This window comes from Trichechus manatus, unplaced genomic scaffold (assembly GCF_000243295.1).
Source record: "Trichechus manatus latirostris isolate Lorelei unplaced genomic scaffold, TriManLat1.0 scaffold00067, whole genome shotgun sequence".
NCBI lineage: Eukaryota > Metazoa > Chordata > Mammalia > Sirenia > Trichechidae > Trichechus > Trichechus manatus.
Window position 1 is genome coordinate 10,906,838 of NW_004444003.1, and position 21,347 is coordinate 10,928,184.

Below are 21,347 nucleotides of genomic sequence, written 5' to 3' on the forward strand. Positions count from 1 at the left end.
ACAGAAACTTAGGACAAAGGTATGTGAGCCAAGAGTCTGGTTTTTCTCAAACAAAGCTTCTATTTTCCTGACAATAAGACATATATATTTAGTTGTTTTAATGGCAACTATTTAGATTGATGCTTTGAAAATAGGCTACATAAGTCCTAAAGATGATTAGTATTTCTGACAAATGGCAGCCTTGTAATACCCTAGCTGAGATTTAAGTTGAACACCACTACTCTACAAAAATTCAGTATTGATCAACTACCAGTGGGTGGCAAAGTGCTGCAAGGTAATACAGGTCATTGTCAAGTTGCTTTCCTTTATCACTGAGGGATACTTTCAGAAACTAATAGAAACTATTTCCATTAATTAGGTGCTTTCATTGGAAATTCAAAATTATATAGAAAAGGTACCTAGAGAAACACATGTGAACAGTTAAGATTTTTTACAGGTAATGAATTTCAAAACAGCAGCTATTAATAAGTTTTGATAATTTGAGTCACATATGGATTTAATTTAAAATCTTTTTTTTTTTTTAAATAGGTCTCTGTTGTCCAAATCCTGAGTATAAACCCCAAGATTTTCATTATTATTTTAAAAACTACTGAGCACTATCAGGAGTCAAACTAAGCTTATGTATGTAAAGGTAAAAGTTTTATAAGTCAAGATTTTTACCAAGTAATAATTACAAGGGCCCATTTTTTACATTTGTGTTGAATATTAGTATTTTAAGATTAGTATTTTTGAAATAGAAAAAATGTGGGTTTGTTTTATTTTAAATGTGTCACAGATGGCCAATTTTTATAGAAGAATAAAACTAAAAGGCATTTACCTCTTCAGTAATGAAATTATCTTTAGTTTATAGAAATCATGTTTCTTTAATCTTTCACAATTAGGCTAAAAGATAATCACTTTTTTTTCAAATATGGATTTGGCATGTGCAAAAGGAGAATTTTTGTCTACTTTATAAAATGAAAAATGATTTTTATCAAATTATGGAAAGAAAGCTTCACAAAAATGAAGCTTTAAAATTTGTTTTAAAAGTGCAGTTTGACCTTTTAAACAATATTTATTTTAAGAAATTTATTTTTAAAGAAAAGAAACAAAAGAAAGCATAGAATTTTAATGGATTAGACTTGTACCTTATCACCAAAATTCACTATACTAACGTAGACATAAAGACACGAGATTTTGCTCAAAATTTATTGTTTATTCTGCTTTATAAATGTCATCAACCTTTTGTTATGACATTATTTTTAAATAAAATCTAAGGTTGAAAATGTAAATGTGGTATTTCTCTTAAGAATTGTTTAAATACAAAAAGGACTACAAGGAGTACTAAGGAAGACCCTGTGTTCAAGGTATTTTAAATTTGCATGAAATTTGGTTCACAGACAGGAGGCTTCCAGAGAATTTGGAACTATAATTCTTTCAGAATTCATTTAGTAATGTTAACACTGTGTGCAATTAGCCATCTGGGGTAGTATCCCAAGTGGTTTTAAATATATGAAGAGTTGGGGAACAACAAAATCTCCTAGGTGATCTTATAATAATTTCAAGGAATTTAATAGGCAGAAACCTACCCAACTGTATTATATTTAATCTGGAGAATGACTGTGAATAGAATGAGACTGGTCAACTGAGACATTGTGGACTAAAAAGGGGCCAGCACTATAGAGGGAATCTTGGCTAAGCATGTTGGGGCATCACAGGTACCTTGACAAGTCTATCCCTAAGGGGTGTCAAGACTTTAGTATATATTAGCTACAAAGCACCTAAGATCAAGTAATTTCCCTTGGTCTCATTTCATGCTCACCAAATAACCCTTTCATAATTGAACTTCCCATATAATTTATAGCATAAAAATGTACTCAGTTGACAAGGCTGAGGACCTGACACTCCACAATAGTGAAACTATCATAGGAAATGCCAAGTCTAGGGCTCTGCCTGGAGGCCAGCTTTCCTTTGCATCACCTTGATTAACACACCTTAGTAGTTGAAAATGCCACAAAATCATAAAGCTTCTTTGCAAAATATTTTCTTTAGATATTTTAACAGGTTCTATAAACCACTGTTATATATGGTTAGCTTCTAATTATTCAGGCTGAAGAATGACTGTAAAGTGGCAGGGAAAAATTGTATTTATATGAGTAATTTCCAAAACTTTATTTATAAACCTTTAAGGCCATTTGAGATAGCTATAGAGCTGAGGCACAAGGTAATCCTCGTAATGTCCATCGATGAAACCTTTTCCGCTGTTGTGCACAAACCAGCAGGGAACATCAGTTCCAAATACTGTATCTGTTCTGTAGTCTTTCTGTAGGCCTCTGCAAGGAAAATGGTATGCATGGTCAGGGAAGAGACCAAGGCATCGTTAGCCTGGCGTTCTATCACCATGTGTTCCCCTCCCCATCCATTCCTGTTCCCTATGTCATATGAAACATCAGAGTCTGGAGATGAGTGTTAGAACGGCAGAGAGTAAGCATTTCCTCCTTAGATAATTCAAATAACCCCTATAGAGATAGTAACAATATGGACTTTTCTAGCAAAAAAGAACTGAAGTGCAAAGAAGGCAAGAACAAAACTCCAAAGTGTAGTAGGCCCACCTTAAAATGTGACATGAAGAATGAACCTGAGATGTCGCTTACCTTTACCTCATGGGTGTTTTATTTTAGTGTAATGACAGCTATATGTGAGCAAATTCATGTCCTCCGTTTCAAGGATAAAGAAGCCAATGATTTGAAAAGCTTACGGCATACTGCCATTAAAGAGCCTTAAAAGTATATAATTGTGCATAGCCCACAGGCCAACTCAGTTTCATTTATGTATCATGAAGTGTTCCTAGTAGATGAAATGGCAGCCCAACATTGGCCTTTTGACATTAGTGTGTAATAGATGCCCTTTCACCAACCTCAGGTAACATTATTCTTAATTGATGCACACCATTTCTTCTTTAAAACATGCTCACTAATGCCTTGCCTGCTCTCTAGTATGCTGATACCAACTGAGTGGTATGCTTACCAAGAGTCTTTTTATTTAAGTTAACAAAATGATTTTTGAGGCTGTACTTACTGTAATTGTATGATTTAATCATTGTAAATAATATGGTCTAAGTATATGGAAGTCAATGACATTTATGTCATTAGAGTTATCTCTAATAAGCAAAGTTGGCTGCTTTGTGAAAACTCTAAAAAGGCAAAAAATGCTAAAAAGTATACAAATTAGATGTGAGACAACGGGAAAATTATGAAGATTTATGAGTTTTACACTCAGAATACTTTTCAAGTGTCTATGTTCTCATTTCAAAATGAAGCATTAGGGGTATGGTTTGTGTAAGGAAATGTACTCAAAAATGCATTCAGTAGATACATTCTCAAAGAAGTTTCTAGTCTTACATACAAATTATACTCATTCTCAAGCACAATGATGCATCACAATTTTTATAATTCCCTCCTTGGACCCAATCTTTCCAATTATCCAATTTGTCACCATAGGGCTTCTAATGTATGCAAATGAGAACAATTGATTAATATGCTTCTTAGTCCTGTCATTTTATGACATTTCTGTATCTAGCAATATTTTCATTTAAAGACAAACTGTCTGCAGTGTCCTTATGCAAAAGTATGTATGTGTCTATTTCCAATGAATTGTTTAGTTTGAGGCAGGTAATGCTTAAAACAGCTTTTCTTGCTCTTGTACTTTGCTATGTGGATCCAATCCTAACAGGACTTCTTTTCGTTACTTCTGTATGCGTTGAGACCTACCTGGTGACAGTCAGCTTTTGTCCTTTCACTTCCATGCTTGCCTCTGGCTTCTTTGGGTTCTTTCCCGGTCTCTCATTGAAAATATGTATCTCAGGCTCATGCATGAACTGGCCTAATGAAACAAAGTCAAGACATTTATTACATTTTATCCATGGTTACATAAAAAGACAGGCTCCTCATTTAATACAAGCTACCCTTGGTCGTCCCTCCAGAATTTCTAGGGTAGAAAGCCATGTTGAGACGAAAAGGGAGCAGCCATGTGAGTGATGGATTCCTTCCCCAGAACGATTCCATGCTGTTCCCCTCATGGTCATTTTATATATGAGATTGATCCTCCAAGACTACAAATAAAATGAAAGCCCTGATGGGAAGGGGGTGAAGGTTAGCACCGCCAAAGCATGGCTCATATCATAGAAACGAGGTTTGATTTTGAGGCCATATTCTTAAGTTTGAACCATTCCTAGAAAACTAAGGAAAGTTGATGCCCTACTTGGCATCACAAGATTTCCTAAACCAGTTCACCTCTCTTACGTTAGAAAAAAATTTTAGCTTAAGACTTAAAATTTATCTGTCTCACTTATCTTTCCCTTCTCTTAGCATGGCAGCCTGGGTGATGTTTGGCTACTGACCAAAATGTTGGGAGTTCAGATCCACCTTGAGGTGCCTCAGAAGAAAGCCCTGGTGATCTACTTCCAAAAAACCAGAGCAATTGAAAACCCTATGGAGCACAGTTCTACTCTGAAACACATGTGGCCACCATGGGTCAGAATCGACTGGACAGCAACTGGTTTGGTTTTTAGGTTTCTCTTAACATTCTCATTTGTGATTATGAAATTCTGGTTCTGGGAAAACCTTGTCTGGAATAACAGATGGTCCTGGCTATAGCATTTCTAAGCCACCCCCGCACGATTATGTTAGGTCCTCCCTGAGCTCATACTTATCACTTCCCCAAGTTCTAACTGCTGTCCATCTAAAGCTGCTAAAGCCCAGAGTGTTACCACACTTGCCGGATGGTTGATACTTTACCTATCAGTCCATGTGCATTAGGTGAAAACTTGTTTGTAGGGGGAATGTAGATCCCCAAAAAGTCTACATTGATTGGATGCTTCTTCCAAACACGATGAAGTAAAACAGAAAAGGACATCTCTTTATCCAGGGTAATAGTCACAGTTTTTTCTTTCTTCACTGAGACAAGCACCCTAGTGTGAAAGTCAAAATGGAATTGACTATTCCAGAGCAGAGTCTTAGAAAGTCATTTTACTCATCCCTAATATGAACTCTCCATTCCTCCTAGTACAATTCTACCAGTTTTCTAGAGATTTACAATGTGTCTGCTACAGCATGTTGCTGTTTTAGCTCCTGGATCTAAAATTCTGTCAATTTATATGTTTGTATATGAGCAATCAATTAACAGATTTAATTGGGAAGGTGGAGCCCTAGTGGTGTAGTGGTTAAGAGTTTGACTACTAACCAAAATGTTGGCAGTTCAAACCCACCAGCCACTCCCTGAAAACCCTATGGGGCAGTTCTACTCTGTCCTATGCTGTAGGGTCGCTATAAGTTGGAAATGACTCGACAGCAACAGGTTAATTGGGAAGGCAGGTAGTATGCATAAGACACAATCACAGTGTTTCTGAGCACACTCTCTGACATAGAATCTGCTATGGATTTCAGCTGATGGATTCATTTCCTTATACAACACATAATTATTAAGTACTTACTAGATGCCAGGCACAAGGCTAAGCACCGAGACACAATGGTGAACAAAACACATGGTCCGTGATGCCAGGGAGCAAGGCAGTGGATAAGTAACATTTTTCTGAACCTTGGCTTCCTCATATTTAAAATGGTGATTTTAAGTTCTGTGTTTATGTTGCTGATGCCTGGGTTTATTTATGGAGTCATGTGTCAAGGACAAGTCCTAATTCCAATGTGATAATACTTGCCTCTGATTAATGAAGCGTGCTGTGTCAGCCCAGGACAAGATGGACACATGAGAACCACGAGTCAGGGTAATGGTCTCAGTGCTGATTTCTATTTTCATGTCTTCTCTTTGGAAATAAAATCCCAGCTTTCCAAAATAGGTGCTTAGTTTATTGTTCTTGGGCTTCTTGGCACCAGTGAGCTGACCATTGACCAAAATCCCTACAGAAAAAAAAATTTTTTTCTCTCTTGTGTGCCATTATGTGTATGTGCATGTGTGTGCACCATAATTCAAATTTATAAAACATGACAATATGAGAATATTATTGTTATTATTTTGCTTCAGAATTTAAATAATATTTTTCTCTTGTAACTTTTATACTGATATATGTTATTATAGTTTATATATATATAGCATACACCACAATAAGATCTACTTCTTATTCAAGGAGAATATTTTACCTAAAACAGTTCAAAATACTTAGGAATGTATTTATAATTAATTTCTCACTAATTATTGGAGTTTGAAATATATAGGACTTCAATTAAGGTGAGAAAGACAAAAAAGGACAGTGAAATATGGCAATTGTAAGTTTTTCTAATTCAAGTGTAATTTCTTTTCGTTTTACCTGATTCTGGATCAGAAACCAGGCTGAGGATTTTTCCAGGTTCTGAGTCGATATTAAAACAAATATTCTTTTGGCTTTTTGGAAGGTAAATGATGAAGTGTGGGTCATTTTCAACTGGAAAACATACAAGGAAAATAAAAAGCAATCTTAGAAACAAACAATGCTGGTTTTAAACAGTATTTTATTCCTGAACGTTTTTAACTTACACAAGAACAAATATTTATTGTGCTTCTAATATGTGCTAGGTACTATTCTAGCACTGGGGACCCAGTGGTCCACACTCCATAGTCCTTTCCTCATGGAGTCACCATTAGAGATTTATGTTATTTAATAAATAATGGATATTTATTGTGTAGCTATCACATATGCATTGTGTGAGACACAGAAATAATAATGATAAAAAATGAGTAAGACACAGGAATAAGAAACGTGATAGATATGTATTTTTTTTTAAGTAGCCATACAAAGTGCAGAAAAATAAAGGGGACACAATATTATTTGTTAATGTACAGGTTAAGATTAAATTATTCCAAGAGCAATGAAGAATCAAGCTACTCCCAGGAGAGCCCCCCTTTATTCCCAGGACAAAATTATCCTGGCCGATGGTTCCTGATGTTTATCTATTTCTTTATTTAACCATCCAACAAATATTTGGTGAGAAAAAAAAAAAAGACTATGAGAAAAACACTAAATTAGACAATGTTTGATGCAATTATAAGTAAGTCATATAGTCTGTACCTTCAAGAAAGTAATAATTCAGTGAAAGAGGAAGATATAACCACTAATGAAAGATAAACTAAAGTAAATGGTACAATAATGGCCTAAGAAAAATGCTGTGAAAATGAAGATGAATGAATGGTTAACTCCACCTAGGTAAACTGAGAAGATACTTATGAAGGAGTTGGTTTTTGAGCTAAGTCTTGAAGGTAGGAGAACAAGAGGGGAAGACGCAAGATTAAAAAGGAAAAGATAATCTATGCTGAGTGGACAGAATGAGGAAAGGCAGGGAGGCAGAAAAGTCTGTGACATGTTTAGAAAAGGAGCTCAGTGTGGCTAGGGGGTGGGTTCTTGAAGGATGTAGACAAAGATAAGACTAAAACTAGATCATAGAGATGCTTGAATACCATGATAAAGAATGGACCTTTATTGTGTTGGGTAGCTATTAAAAGTTTTTGGGAATAAATGTGACATGACCTGACTCTCATTTTAGGAAAATTACTGACGGCAGTATAAATAAAATACTGGGAAGTAGACATGGGAAGATCATTTAGTAGCTAAAGTAGTAATGAAGGTAAGAAATATTAAGTTAAAGAACTAGGATAATGAATGAGATTGGTAAGGGAGGAAAAGTTTGAGAGAGAGTTCAATAGAATCCAAAACATCTGGTAACTGAGTGGAGAGAAAGAACTCAATGCTGCCAGGTTTCTAGTCTCAGTAACTGAAGGGATTGAAGTGGAAATTTTCAGTTGGAGAGAAGTGCAGTGGTTGTGTTTTCTCGGGGAAAAAAATTGAAAGAGTAGGCTACTATCCATTGAAAAGTTACTGTTTTCTAGATGTTACTGCAAAGCTCCTTGCAAATGTTAACCCAATTCGTTCTCACCGTATCCTTGCAGAGATGATAAGTGACTTGCCTGAGGTCACAGCAGAGAATTAGTAAGTGGCAGATCTGATTCAAACCTAAGGTAGCTATCTGATTACAAGCCCATGCTCCCGACCACGCTGATGTGTTATTCGACCACCCTGATGTGTTATTATCTTGTACTCATTTATTTTCAAGTGTGGATTTTATAACTCGAAAGAGCATAAACTAATCCAGGGCAGGAACAAAATCTTATACATTTTTCCGTCCCTCACACCACCGTCATACTACGTCAATAAATATTTGGTTAATTGATTTTGTGTTGGAGCTGGGCATTAGAGGGCATCATTAAAATGTAGAACAGAGGTTCTCAACCTTTTTTTTTTTTTAAATAAAAAAAGACCATCTTATTAGGATATACTCTTCTTTCCTTTACACAAACATGGTGTTTTGAAATACTTTGTGTGGGGAAAGTTATTAAAAATAATGATTGGTTTTGCCATTTTAGTTAACCAAAATCCCATCAGACCTTCTGATAAGCAAGAACTAATCGGTGCTACCACACTGAGTTGATACAATTCCAAGCAAAAGAAATGAAACGTCATGTTTAAGTTAGCCAGTGTAGCCTTAAATTCTGATTAGGTTGAAAGTAGCTTGAGGACCCCCATGACTAACTTCATAGATTCTTAAGACCTAAGTTTTATGGTCACAAGACTAGCCAGTGTTTATTGAGTTCCTACTTGGTGCCAGGAACTTACCACATAACCACCCTGTTGTTGTTGTGTGCCACAGAATGGATTTTGACTCGTAGCGACCCTATATGGCAGAGAAGAACTGCCCCATAGGGTTTCCTAGGCTGTAATCTTTATGGGGGCAGATCATCAGGTCTTTCTCCTGTGGAGGGGCTGGTGAGTTTTAACTGCTGACTTTTTGGTTAGCAGCCACCACTACAGGGGAGTTATTATCATCCACATTTAATAAGTGGACTAACTGAGACCCAGAGAGGTTTCAGTGCATCCCCAAGGTAAATGTGGACAGAGTTTGACCCCAGGACTGTCTGATTGTCAAGGCATTGTCCTTTTTACTGCATCATACAGTGGAGACTAGAAACTCTGAGGGGACTCTGCATTCTTATTGGAAGTGGAAGTAGGGAGAGTATAAGAAGAATATTTACAAATAAATAAACTATCTCTGCATTTTTCTACGAAAGCTTTATTTTACAAAGTGACTATTTAAGTGGCTCACTCACATGTCATTGCAGTAGTCTCTTGCTCTTAGCAGCCACTCATTAGGAAAGGCATAATAAAAATAGCTGTCAAGCAAGCACAGAATCTTCCATATAGATTCCCTACTCATAGGTGCAGCTAAAGGTTGCCACTTTTAACTGAAAGTTAAACGCAGAGTCTCTCGTTCACTTCATAGCCAGTAGTGATGAGGTAAGGAAGCTGAGGGGTGATTGTATGAATGATTGTTGTTATGTGCCGTCAAGTCAATTCTGACTCATAGTGACCCTATGTGACAAAGGAGAACTGCCCTATAGGGTTTCCTATGTTGTAATCTTTTCAGGAGCAGATTGCCAGGTCTTTCTCCCGTGGAGGGGCTGGTGGGTTCAAACCGCAGGCCTTTTAGTTAGCAGCTGAGTGCTTAACCATTACACCACCACCAGGGCTCCTTTATGAATTACTACTCATGAAAGAGTGAAGAAGCCGATCAGTTAGGGCCAACAAATAATAATTTTAGGGATAAGTCACAGGGGTGAGATGAAATCACTTTAAATATCTATTAAAAGTCCTTGCTAAGTTTTCTCTGTTATAATATGATGTTTAGTGAGTGGTGGTAAACTGTCTTTCTGAGAAATCAGTTCTGAGGATTTCTTGATAGAAGAGTTTATATTCCAGGCAGTCTAGAAATGCTTCCTATTTCTAGGGACAACACGAGTTACTTCTATGTAAATTTCAAAAACCCAGGTTAAGCTGGTACTTCAGATCTTTCTATAGGGAGAGGGACATGCTCTCTCTTTGAATGTTGAAACTTACTTCTTTCTAATAAAGAAGAAGAAGAAAGAAAAGAAAAAGGAAAGGAAAAGATAGCATGCAGAGGCTTTCCACAGGCTTTCTCATTGCTGACTGGCTGTAATCTCTTTTGGTGAAAGGCTACTAGCAATACTAGGATCTAGGAGTGGGAGAGGAGACACTCTCCCTTTTCCCCCAGGCAGCTCCTCTGTCTGACTAGTTGAGAGGGGAGGAACCTGCAATTGATCAAGGAAGCCACAGCCATAAAAACTCTCAAGGAATACGTTTTCCTGGTGACATAGATTGAATTGTGGCCCCCAAAAATATCTATCAACTTGGCTAGGTCATGATTCCCAGTATTGTATGACTGTACCATTTTATCATCTGATGCAATTTCCCTATGTGTTCTATATTCTATCACTATGATGTAATAAGATTGATTAGTGGCAGTTACATTAATGAGGTCTACAAGATTAGATAGTGTCTTAAGCCAATCTCTTTTGAGATATAAAAGAGAGAAGTGAGCAGAGACACATGGGAACCTCACACCACCAAGAAAGCAGTGCTGGGAGCAGAGTGTGTCCTTTGGACCTGAGGTTCCTGCACGGAGAAGCTCCCACACCAAGGGAAGACTGTTGCATCACAAGGATCTTCCTCCAGAGACAACAGAGGGAGAAAGCCTTCTCCTGGAGCTGATGCCTTGAATTTGGACTTGTGGCCTACTAGACTGTGAGAGAATAAATTTCTCTTTGTTAAAGCCATCCACTTGTGGTATTTCTGTTAGAGCAGCACTAGATGACTAAGACACCTGGCTTTCAGTTTATCACATCTACTGTCCATACCTCCCACTGAAATCATTTGTAGAAAGGCTTACTTAAAACCAAGCAATCCAGGACTTTTTTATACAGTATTAAAAACAAAACAAAAATAACATGTATCTATATAAGCAACATTAAAGTGTTTTTGATCATAAGAACTTTAACTCCTATTCTTTAATAATAACGTCCATCACTTGAGTGACTATTAACATGTTAGCACTTTAAAGAAAGTTTAGCGTTTAATTAACCACCTAGCTCCATAAGTGTCATTATGCCTATTTTCAATATGAAGGAAATGAAGTGCAGAAACATTAAATAACTTGCTCAAGTTCACTCAGGTGGTATAACCCCCAAAGGGAATGCCCTTTCCGCTGATACCCCATTGACCCTCCCTGCATGAGAGAAGCCTGTCTTCCATTCCAGAATGTTCTCCTCATACATTTGGAAATGGAGCTATCTTCTTCAATGGAAGGCAATGATGTCTATAAAAATCACCTAGTTTACTGGGATGGCGTGATTTTATTAATGTATATAAATGTTCAGCAGGATTATGATCATATTGAGATTTGGGATATGAAAGCAGGGGTCAAAGATCTTTTACCTCTCATCACATGGGGAGGAGTTGTCTCAATCACTTGAGCTCCCCTTGCATGCAATGGGATCTCTGGCGCTGGTGAAGGATTGGCCCAAGGTGGGATTGAAATTGGAGCAACTTTGCTGCCATAATACAGAGCACCTGTGTAGAAAAACCTGCATCCATTAGTTTGCATTTCCATGGAAATTGCTTACAATTTCAAGAATCTGTTTTAAGCAGCTCCCAGAGGTTCTCAGCTAAGGTGTTCTTCCTCTATGTTTATTATAGAGTTCTCTCTCTTCTGGCTCCCTCAAGCATCATGCTGAGTGAGTCGGCTACATAGTCCTCACTAGAGTCCAGGACCTGAGGTTGGAGGAACCACTCCACAGAGGTTGGGGAAGGAAGGATCTCTTGCCTTCAGCATAGGCCAGGAGATAATGTCCAGTCCAGCCCAGGAGAAGTCCTAGATTACTGTAGGCATCATCTTAGACCTATCCCTATTTACCTACTGTACAACCATCTGAACAACTTAGTTTCCAATGAGGTTCCTCTACTAGTGGGAGACATTTTACATACAAAAAATTCATTTTGCTTTCAGATGTCTGGTCAGTCTCCCTGTTTTTGAGAAACAAATGCCAGTTCCCCAAGATTTGATTCTCCCTTTGATAAATTTAACTGTTCAAGGACCAGGCTATCGCAACCGGGACATCAGAAGCCAGAGTTCCTTAAACCCTAGACCTAAGCTTGGTCCCTCACTTTAACAAAATAAAAACTACAGAAAATGATCTCTCCAGCATACGCAGGTCATTCTCAAGAATATGTTTCAGTAGGACCAGTCACTAAGAAAAAGAGGGAAAAAAGAGTCTAATAAACTAGAGGGCTTCTTCTAAACTGGGGTATGTGTACCCCTGGGGATTCCTGGAGACTTTGCACAGGACACAGAGAATATGGATAGTTTTAAGGCAGTTTCTTGATTCTCAGCTCTCACATATACTATTTTCTAAGAAAACCATTTCACAGCCACCCTTCTAGTTTACAAGGAAGGCATACCCTTCCCCTACCTTCCTTCACCCAACACCCCTTGCCTCAACTATGCGTCAGTTTGAAATATTGGTGTAGTGCCAAAAAAACTGAATGACTTTAATGACAGGGTAACAAATCATTTTGCAAATCAGATGATTTTCAATTCTTTGTTTTCAACAAATTTGGAGTTGGGCCCAAGTTGTTAGCTGAAAGCTCATTAAAAATAATTTTTGAATTATAAATCTGTATGTGAGTTTTAGCATATAACTTCAAAAGGATTCAAATAAGTAACTGCTGTAACAAAGCTCTTTCCACTCCTATCTATTTATCTGTGTCAACAAGGTTTATCAAAACTTGCACCTATAAAAATGAAAAAAAAAAAGAATCAATGACGAATCCTGTTTCAATCTGTCAATTAAATATCCATGCATATATGACAAAATGCTCAGCCACGTTTATCTCACTAAGAGATGGCTTCCGATAATTTTACTTGTTATGTATATAAAAATTTATAATGTATTTCTATTATTTTGATCAAATATCTACTACTTGTAATTTTAATAAAACTCAATTCCAGAGGGAAATTTTGAACACACAAAATCTTACGGTCACAAGAAATTTAAAAAATTTAAATTTGTAAACATATTTTTTTTGCAGAGGAGCAAGTTGATCACTAAAAGACTTTCAAGCACAAAAATATCTTACATTACTATATGATTCTGTGGGGGGAAGTGGAATGGAAATACAAGTTCAGCTAGAAAAAAAGAACAATGTAAAATTTCCAATAATTAGAATGCCTTCACGTATTTTTTTTAAATGGCTGATGGTGAACATCAAATTAGGTTTGGATTCCATGGGATACATTTAGAACAGTCATGTAACAGTTTTATTTTAAAAGTTCACCATTTACAATATGCCAGAAATTGTATTCTTGGCAACTATTTAAACATGATAAAATTCTTAAATATTGATTTTAAAATGTGTGAGGGTATACATACATTTTCAAAATTCTTTTAGGGAATTTGTGAGCAAGAATGTTCAAAGAACATAGCAATAAACCATTCCCAAAGTCAACTGATAGAGAGAGCTGGACACAAAGTAGCATGGACCTGGGGCCAAGAGGTGGGTTGGGGTTGGAGAGAGGCAGAGGCTATGGGACTCGACACAGGGCAAGGAAGCTGTCCTGTGATATTTAACCACCAGACTGAAACACTAACCTGAACAGCAAGAATGATCTTGTGGGGGAGAGTCTGCCAGCATCCGCTCATCCCCAGCGTCACTCTCAATCACCATTGCGGTGAGTGGGGTCACAATATGATGTTCCAGAGACATCTGCAGGATTGTTTTTGTAATTTTCCTTTTGGCAGCAGCTGTAGGAGCTAGGCTTCTGTATGCAGGAAATAGAGATATTATGGATCATTACTTCATCCAGTGTTCAACTAGGACCCTGGTGGGCTACAAGCTAAGAACTAATTGGCTTCATGAAGCTTAGTACTTTATCTATCAATGAGGTCCCAAGAGATTGTTTAAAAAAAAAAAAATCAGTATTTAACTCTCACAGTGGTTTGCTATATGACTTTAAAAGATATTCAATGTGCTTCTGTAAAAGGTACAGGGAGATTTCTTACTTATTTCAAAGCCTCAGTTTACAATGTTGTGTAAACTTTTCTTAGTGATATCATGGATTTTCTTTGGGAGTTCAGTTATACAACCATATTTCACTTCTCTAACTTAATTTAGATGACTGTATCTATCTTCCTGAGAAGACAGGTGGGGTGGGGCTGAGGGATGGTAATTTTTATCAAATTCCCCATGTAAATCTGATGCTGGTGATCTAAGAACCATACATTACTCTAGCAATATCATTCTTATGCTGGAGAGTTTAAATGCAGCTCAGCTGAGAGGCCAGAGATGAAATAGGGGATCTTTAGAGAGCTTTCCTTTCGTAATCATCATAATCCTAGCTTTCTGTTTTGACAGTAATTGTCTTCAAGGATGAACATACACAAACTACTGATAAACACAGAAACATGGATGAATCTCACAGACATCATACTGAGCAAAAGAAGCCAGAAACAAAAAAGTACAAATTGCATGATTATATGAAGTTCAATAACAGGCAAAACTAACTGATGGTGATCGATGTCAGAATACTGGCTTCCATCCTGGGGAGAGGGGCTGGGTACTGAGTGGAAAGAGGCACAACGGAACTTTCAGAGGTCATGGAAGTGTTCTATATCTGGATCTGAGTGATGATTACATGGGTGATACATAAAAATTCATCAAACCGTACACTTAAGATTAATGCACTTCACATACTTTATGTATGTTATACCTTAATAATAAAAAAAAAAAGAGTGAACCCGGCTTTGCTTCCACTTAAATGGCTTATAAACTAAAATTTAAAAAAACTCATCGCTGTCGAGTCAATTCCATCTCATAGTGACCCTACAGGACAGAGTAGAAATGCCCCATAGGGTTTCCAAGGCTGTAAATCTTTACAGAAGCAGACTGCCGCATCTTTCTCCTGTAGAGTTGCTGGTGGGTTTGAGCCACTGACCTTTTGGTTAGCAGCCGAACGCTTAACCATTGTGCCACCAAGTCTCCTTTAAATTGCTTATAACTAATGGAAAATAACCAGTGGAAAGTACTAATCCAAACCCTATTGCCTTTCTTTCTATTTTTTTTTTTTTTTTTCCGGTGGTAAAATACATATAACAAAATTTTGCCGCTTTAACCATTTTTAAGTGTACAATTTAGTGACATTAATTACAATCACCATGTTGTGTTTCCATCACCCTATCCATTTCCAAAACTTTTTTCAGTACCCCAAAGAGAAGCTCAGTACCTGTTCAACAACACTTCCATTTCCCCCTGTCCCCAGCCTTTGGTAACCACTAATAAACCCTTGTCTCTGTGCATTTGCCTCTTCTCCATATTTCATATAAGTGGGATCATACAATATTTGTCCTTTTGTTTGCTACCTTTCTTGGTTGCAAACACTTACTGTGTATTGCTTCAAATTTTCAAAGTAAAAATTTCACTTTTACAAATCCCTGGGTGTGGACTCCTCTTCTTACCGCTCAGCTAGAAGTTGATTGATTGTTAGATAGGCCCACAATTTCTTGGTGAAATCCGGGTCTGCATGCTTGTCTTTTGATAGGAAGTCCTCCAAGCCATCCATTTGGGCCAGGGTTTCCAAGACTAGGTCTGTGCTGGCCTGTGTTAAAAGTTGAGTTGAAAGACATCAGGGGAGCAGAATTATAGTTAATAGTTAATATATTTTTTAGGCTCTATTGTGAGTGAATCAGTGTACTGTGCACTTTAACGGGAATACAAAATAAACGCAAGACAGAACCTCTATTGAGGAGGTAGGTACATACCTCCAGAGCTTGGGACTGGGTTTAGGATGAAAAAGGTAAAGATTTACAGAATAGTTGGGAAGATGGCATATATATTCTCATGCCTTCTCCTTCACTTACTGCTTTTATTCTACACACGTCATCTTTGGAATGGAGATTATTAGCCTGTTAGTATACAAGATGGATTGTATCCAAGAGACCAGTTAGTATTTTTAGAATAAGCAGATTAGCAAAAATACCGAAGTAGCGGTGATAATGCTCTGTATTTGCTTCAATTTAGTAGGGTCAGCTTTTCCTGCCACCACAATCTCTGAGCCTCCAAAATAGTTATGGAAATTGTTTTGAGTGACATCCGTTACTGCTGTATCTGGATAGTTGAACTGAACATTCCGGAGCAATGGAGTGGAGACCTGGTTGTAGAATTTCTGCAATTCATGAAAATCCAAAAGATCATTATTTTCATATCACTTTATGGGTCTAAAGCACTTTTCTCTGAAATTCTTCAAATACTTAGCAGATATCTCTTAGTCTGTTCCCACAGGATCTCTGTGGAAAGCTGTGGGACTAAGGAAAATCCTCATAATTATCAGATGAAAAAACTGAGACATAAAGAAAATAAAGATTGTCAAGAACATTACCCTTGATTTAAGAGCCCATCATTTTTTTTTCCTCCAGTTATGACCAACATGAAAAACTCATGAACACTCATAATAAGAAAAGTCAGTTGGGTTGATATTCCCTAAATCAAATTTTATCCCTTACCTACCCCCAAGTTTAAACATGGTGCCTGGCATTGACAGAAAACAGGATAAGTTATGATCTTCTACATTTTTTTTTTATCTGTTTAGTCAAATTAAATGAGTAATTCATATCCTTTACATTTAAGGAAACTTACAGACTATAGTTTGATCTGACATTATACAAAAGTGATACCAAAGATACTAATGCACTTTAAAGGGGAAATAGGTGGCCATGATGATCAGGAGGACCAGTTGCTTAGCAGGACTGGAGAGCAACAAGAAGCTTTGATAGTGCCCTGGGAACTTTTGTTCAGGAAGTATAGATGTGAGTAACCACTGCCTTACTATTTCACAGCTCACTGTTAATGCAGAAATATAAGTAGAGAGAGGGTATGTGAGAAAGGAATTGAACACTTGACCTGATTCTTGTGACTAAACATGGCTGAAAATAATGACTATTTTGAGGCAAATTTGCAATTTGGCCATCTTCTCTTAGGCATTAGATATTGCTAGTTGGATGATTTTGAGTGAAGAAAAAAATAAAGAAAAAGAACAGGACAAAAATGTTACCTTGAGCTGGGAAGAAGTGTCCTGGTTTCCATAAATCCTTTGAGCAATTCCACGATTTTCATTGGAGAGTCTCTTCAAAAAATCATAGTCAACATCAAATCCTATCCCCAAACTGAACAAGGAGATATTGTCTTGTATGTTCTGCTTCACATTTTTCTGAATTTTTGACAATTTAAGTTCTCCTAAAGTTTATGGTAACAGAAAGGAAAGGAATGAGGAAGCAATATTATAAAGTTTGTGGAAAATCCACGTAGGGCAGTTTAGCAAAATTTGTTGACATTAAAAATTCATTTACCCTTTAAATTATTAATTCAACTTCTAGATTGATGCACTTATACATATTGAAATGAAATATGGGCAAAAGTATATGGCAACATTGTTGGGGATAGCAACATACTGGAAACAAATGTGCACCAATAAGCCCCCATTACTGGTACGCTCAAACAGTGAAATGCTGTGCAGTCATCAAAAAGGACCAGGCAGCTCTTCTTGTACTTACCTTTACATGAGATAATACATTTTAAAGGTGAAAAAACAAGATTAAAATCAGTGTATGTAGGCTGCATTTATATATATGTATGCATGTATATATATATACACATATATGTGTGTGTTCTATTTTCTTTACTATATATATTTTATTATATATAAATATGCATATATATAATATTTAATATATATGGAACCAGTATGTACAGAATATCTCTGGAAACATGCACAAATAACCGGTAACTAGTGGCTGCCTCCAGGCACAGGAACTGAATGGTTGAGGGACAGAGGTGAGAAACAGATCTAATTTTTCATCTTTATTGTTTTATTTTAAAATTTAATTTTAAAAATGATTCTATTAGAGGAAGAAAAACACAGAACCTACAAAAATATAACCACTGCCACTGCTCATTCTAGTCTCACTATTAACAAACTGCCTTTACTCTTTCTAAAACTCCAGTTACCATTGTCATTATTGCCTCAGCAATCATTTTTTCATTCCATCTAGCAAAGTGTCAGCACCATGTTAGACATAGTCCTTGTCTGCATGACAGATTGCAACAACTCTAATATTCACTGTTACTTACACTGGTCAGTATAAAGAAACAAATGAAACAAAGAGAAATAATAGTACATATCAGAAGTAGGAAGATGTTGAAGCCATTTTGTAGATAAGAAAAATGCTTAACTTAAAGGATACATCAGAGAGAAGTCATTTTCCAGTTGCAATGAAGAGCTGAAGAGAAATGTAGAAAGCAATGGGAGAATATGTCATTGTGATTTCCAGAGTTACTACTAGGAGTAACTGCTGGGAGTAACTAGTAGTTACTCCTAACTGTGAGTATGATAAATACTCATCATACACAACCCACATACACCATCTTCATATATCTTAAGTTGAGGAATAAATGTATTTCACTAGTATGTATCAGCAAGGCTTGTAACATACTGCTAAAATGTCATCATAATGGGAAGGTGAACCTGAGGCATTCAAGAGCACCATGGAAAGATGTCTGAGGGCTGGCTTAAGGGGGGAGGGTGAAGGCAACTGGAGGGATTTGAGAGAATAAGTGCTTCAGAGTCAGAAGAAGCCTTCGCATGGGTTTAAAATGTTTTAGAAACCAGGCAAATGCCATTAGATTTTCCATTTTAAGCAAATCACATTCCTAAGAAACAACAGTAAAAACATTTATTGCTAGGAAATTGAAATGATACTTGCCTACTGTTGGGTCTCCATCAGAAACCAAAATGATCAGAGAGACTGAGTTGGGGTCCAACAATCCCAAGTTATTGGCTTCATTCAAAATAAAGATTGCTCGCAGAAGTGCTTCGTTGATATTTGTGCCTGTTAAAGTAATATAAAGTGCATACTCTTTCTTTCCACAAAAACAATCACATTTTGGGTTCATGTTCATCTGTTAGTTGATTACTCGTTTGTAATTTATTCAGTGTCAAAATTATGTGGTTGCTTTCCAAGTGACACAAAGTTTGCTCATGCTGGTCAAAATCCCATAATTGAGTAAAATGTTCACTTTGTAGTAACCTGTTTCCTTAGAGATGAATTAGTCCTTTCAAAGCACCAGTCTGTCATTTTGTTAAATGGCACATTTAAGCTTCCGAAGTCAGCCTTGCTGATATACTTGGACATTGCTCTGAAGATACTTACATTTTATGCTATGAAAGTAATAAAGAATACTGGTATTGTTTACTGACACCTTCTTCTGAGAAAGGTTGGAATGGTTAGTAAAAACTGTGGACTGGATTATGTGTTTGTACTTGCACCATGAATTTTTTGTTGTTGTTAGGTGCCGTTGACTCGATTTCAACTCTAGCAGCCCCATGCGACAGAGTAGAACTGCCCCATAGGGTTTTCTAGGCTGTAATCTTCACAGAAGTAGATTGCCAGGTCTTTCTCCCTCAGAGTCACTGGGTGGGTTCAAACCATCAACCTTTAGATTAGCAGCCAAGTGCTTAACCGTTGCACCACCAGGGCTCCTTACCATGAATTTAGTATTCATTTAATAATAAATGTGCTATTTAAAGCAGATCATTGCACACTGGGCAAAGACTTTTATGGTAGGATGTGTTGCTTCTTTCTTAAGTGAACTAAGATTGAACCCTATGGTAGATTCATACTGATCTTTAGGTCAAACTCACTCACCTCCATTAGGCTGAATTTTCTCAATATACTTCTTGGCATCTGTAACCTGTGTTTTAGTGGCTGAAACCAAATCATTTCTCCAGGTTCGAATGTTGTGATTGAAATCAACCACAGAGAAGTGGTCTTCAGCTCTTAAGTCATCCAATATGGTCTTCATGGCTTCCACAGTCTATTTCGAAAGAGAATGAACAAAGGTCTCAGTACATAAGCTGTAAGACTAAGAGTAAACTAGAAAGACCAATAATTCATCCTAGTCATTTTTCATGTACTGACTCAAGCTATAATTCTTTCAGAAAATCTCATGAAGCCACTTCAGTCAACACAGACCCATCTCTCACTTTTTCTGAACATGTATTTTCTGCATATTGATACTTAACCTCTTACTCTGCTATATTTTTAGACACAATCACTTTTCCTTCCTGCCTGGTGATATAGAAGAACTAGCAGTGTTTCTACCTAATGCAAATCCACCCACTTGTGAACTAGATTGCATCCCCTCTCATCTACTGAAGGATATACCTCTCTAACAACTCTTTTTTGTCTCTCCTACATCTTAAATTTCCCTCCTCTATTGGGACAATCCAAAACATGTCATTATTTTTTGCCTCTTAAAAAACTTCATTGGAATCCACTTCTCTCATTTTTCACCTTCTCTTTGTAGTAAAATTTCTTGAACAGATTGTCTTCAAATCTTCTCTTTTCTCCCCTCTTGCTGGTTGCTTTTTCTTAGTTTCCAAAATTCTTAATATTGGAATGCCTTAGGGTCCAATCTAGGTTCTCTTCTCTATCTCCACTTATTCCTTGGTGTTCTTATATGATCTCATTGCTTTAAATACCTTCTATATGCTGATACTAGGAAGAAAGGCCTGGCAATCTACTTCTGAAAATCAGCCAGTGAAAACCCTATGAATCACAATGGTCAAATCCACAACTAACCTGGGGGACAGTGTAGGACTGGGCAGCATTTAGTTCCGTTGTGCATGGGATGGCCATGAGTCAGGGGCTGACTTCATGGCTGTTAACGACAACAACATATGCTGGTAATTCCTAACTGTATGTCTCCATCCCACACCTCACTTTTGAACATCCAATTAGTATATCTAAATACCTACTTGACAGGTCCACTTGGAAGTTTAATAGACATCTCAAACCATGTCCAAAACAGAACTCCTGATATTCACCACAAAATCTAATCCCTCGCCTGTCTTTTCAAATCAGTTGATGGCAAACTCCATCCTTCCAATTGCTCAGACTAATAGCCTTGGAGCATCTTTGAGTCCTCTCTTCTTCTCTCACCCCACAGCCAATTCTGTAGAAAATTCTTTTTGCCCTGTCTTCAAAATAGATCCAGAATTCACTCAATTCTTACCACATCCACCACTGCTACCCTGATGCAAACCACCATCATCTTTTGCCTGGATTATTGTAATGGCCTCTTAACCAGGACTTCAAACTGGTTCGATCGGATTCGAACTCTTGCTGAGAATCTGCATTTCTAACAAGTCCCCAGGTGATGCTAATGCTGTTGGTTAGGGAATAGTTCTGAGAACCACTAGCAGAGCAGTGGTTCTCAAAAGTTATTATACATAAGAATCACCTGGGAATCTTGTTAAAATGTAGATCCTGATTCAGTATATCTGGGGTAGAAATGGAAATTCTCCTTTCTTTCACTCTCTCTTCCACTCCAATCTATTTTCAACACATCAGCCAGAGATACT

At 37.1% G+C, this 21,347-nt stretch overlaps 1 protein-coding gene across 1 annotated transcript in view; it reads right to left on the reverse strand.

Moving 5' to 3' along the window:
* Window positions 1-1,488: 1,488 nt before the first annotated feature.
* ITIH2 (inter-alpha-trypsin inhibitor heavy chain 2) overlaps window positions 1,489-21,347 on the reverse strand; it is a 43,614-nt gene continuing 23,755 nt past the window's right edge. Inside the window, exons 10-21 of the mRNA XM_004379705.2 lie at window positions 19,630-19,798; window positions 18,688-18,813; window positions 16,980-17,161; window positions 15,909-16,094; window positions 15,388-15,527; window positions 13,525-13,694; window positions 11,312-11,446; window positions 6,302-6,415; window positions 5,696-5,894; window positions 4,776-4,948; window positions 3,750-3,861; window positions 1,489-2,312 (exon numbers count right to left, since the gene is read on the reverse strand). Coding sequence (XP_004379762.1) covers window positions 2,165-2,312; window positions 3,750-3,861; window positions 4,776-4,948; window positions 5,696-5,894; window positions 6,302-6,415; window positions 11,312-11,446; window positions 13,525-13,694; window positions 15,388-15,527; window positions 15,909-16,094; window positions 16,980-17,161; window positions 18,688-18,813; window positions 19,630-19,798 — 1,854 coding nt within the window. The 3' untranslated portion in view covers window positions 1,489-2,164. The remainder of the gene's footprint in view (window positions 2,313-3,749; window positions 3,862-4,775; window positions 4,949-5,695; window positions 5,895-6,301; window positions 6,416-11,311; window positions 11,447-13,524; window positions 13,695-15,387; window positions 15,528-15,908; window positions 16,095-16,979; window positions 17,162-18,687; window positions 18,814-19,629; window positions 19,799-21,347) is intronic.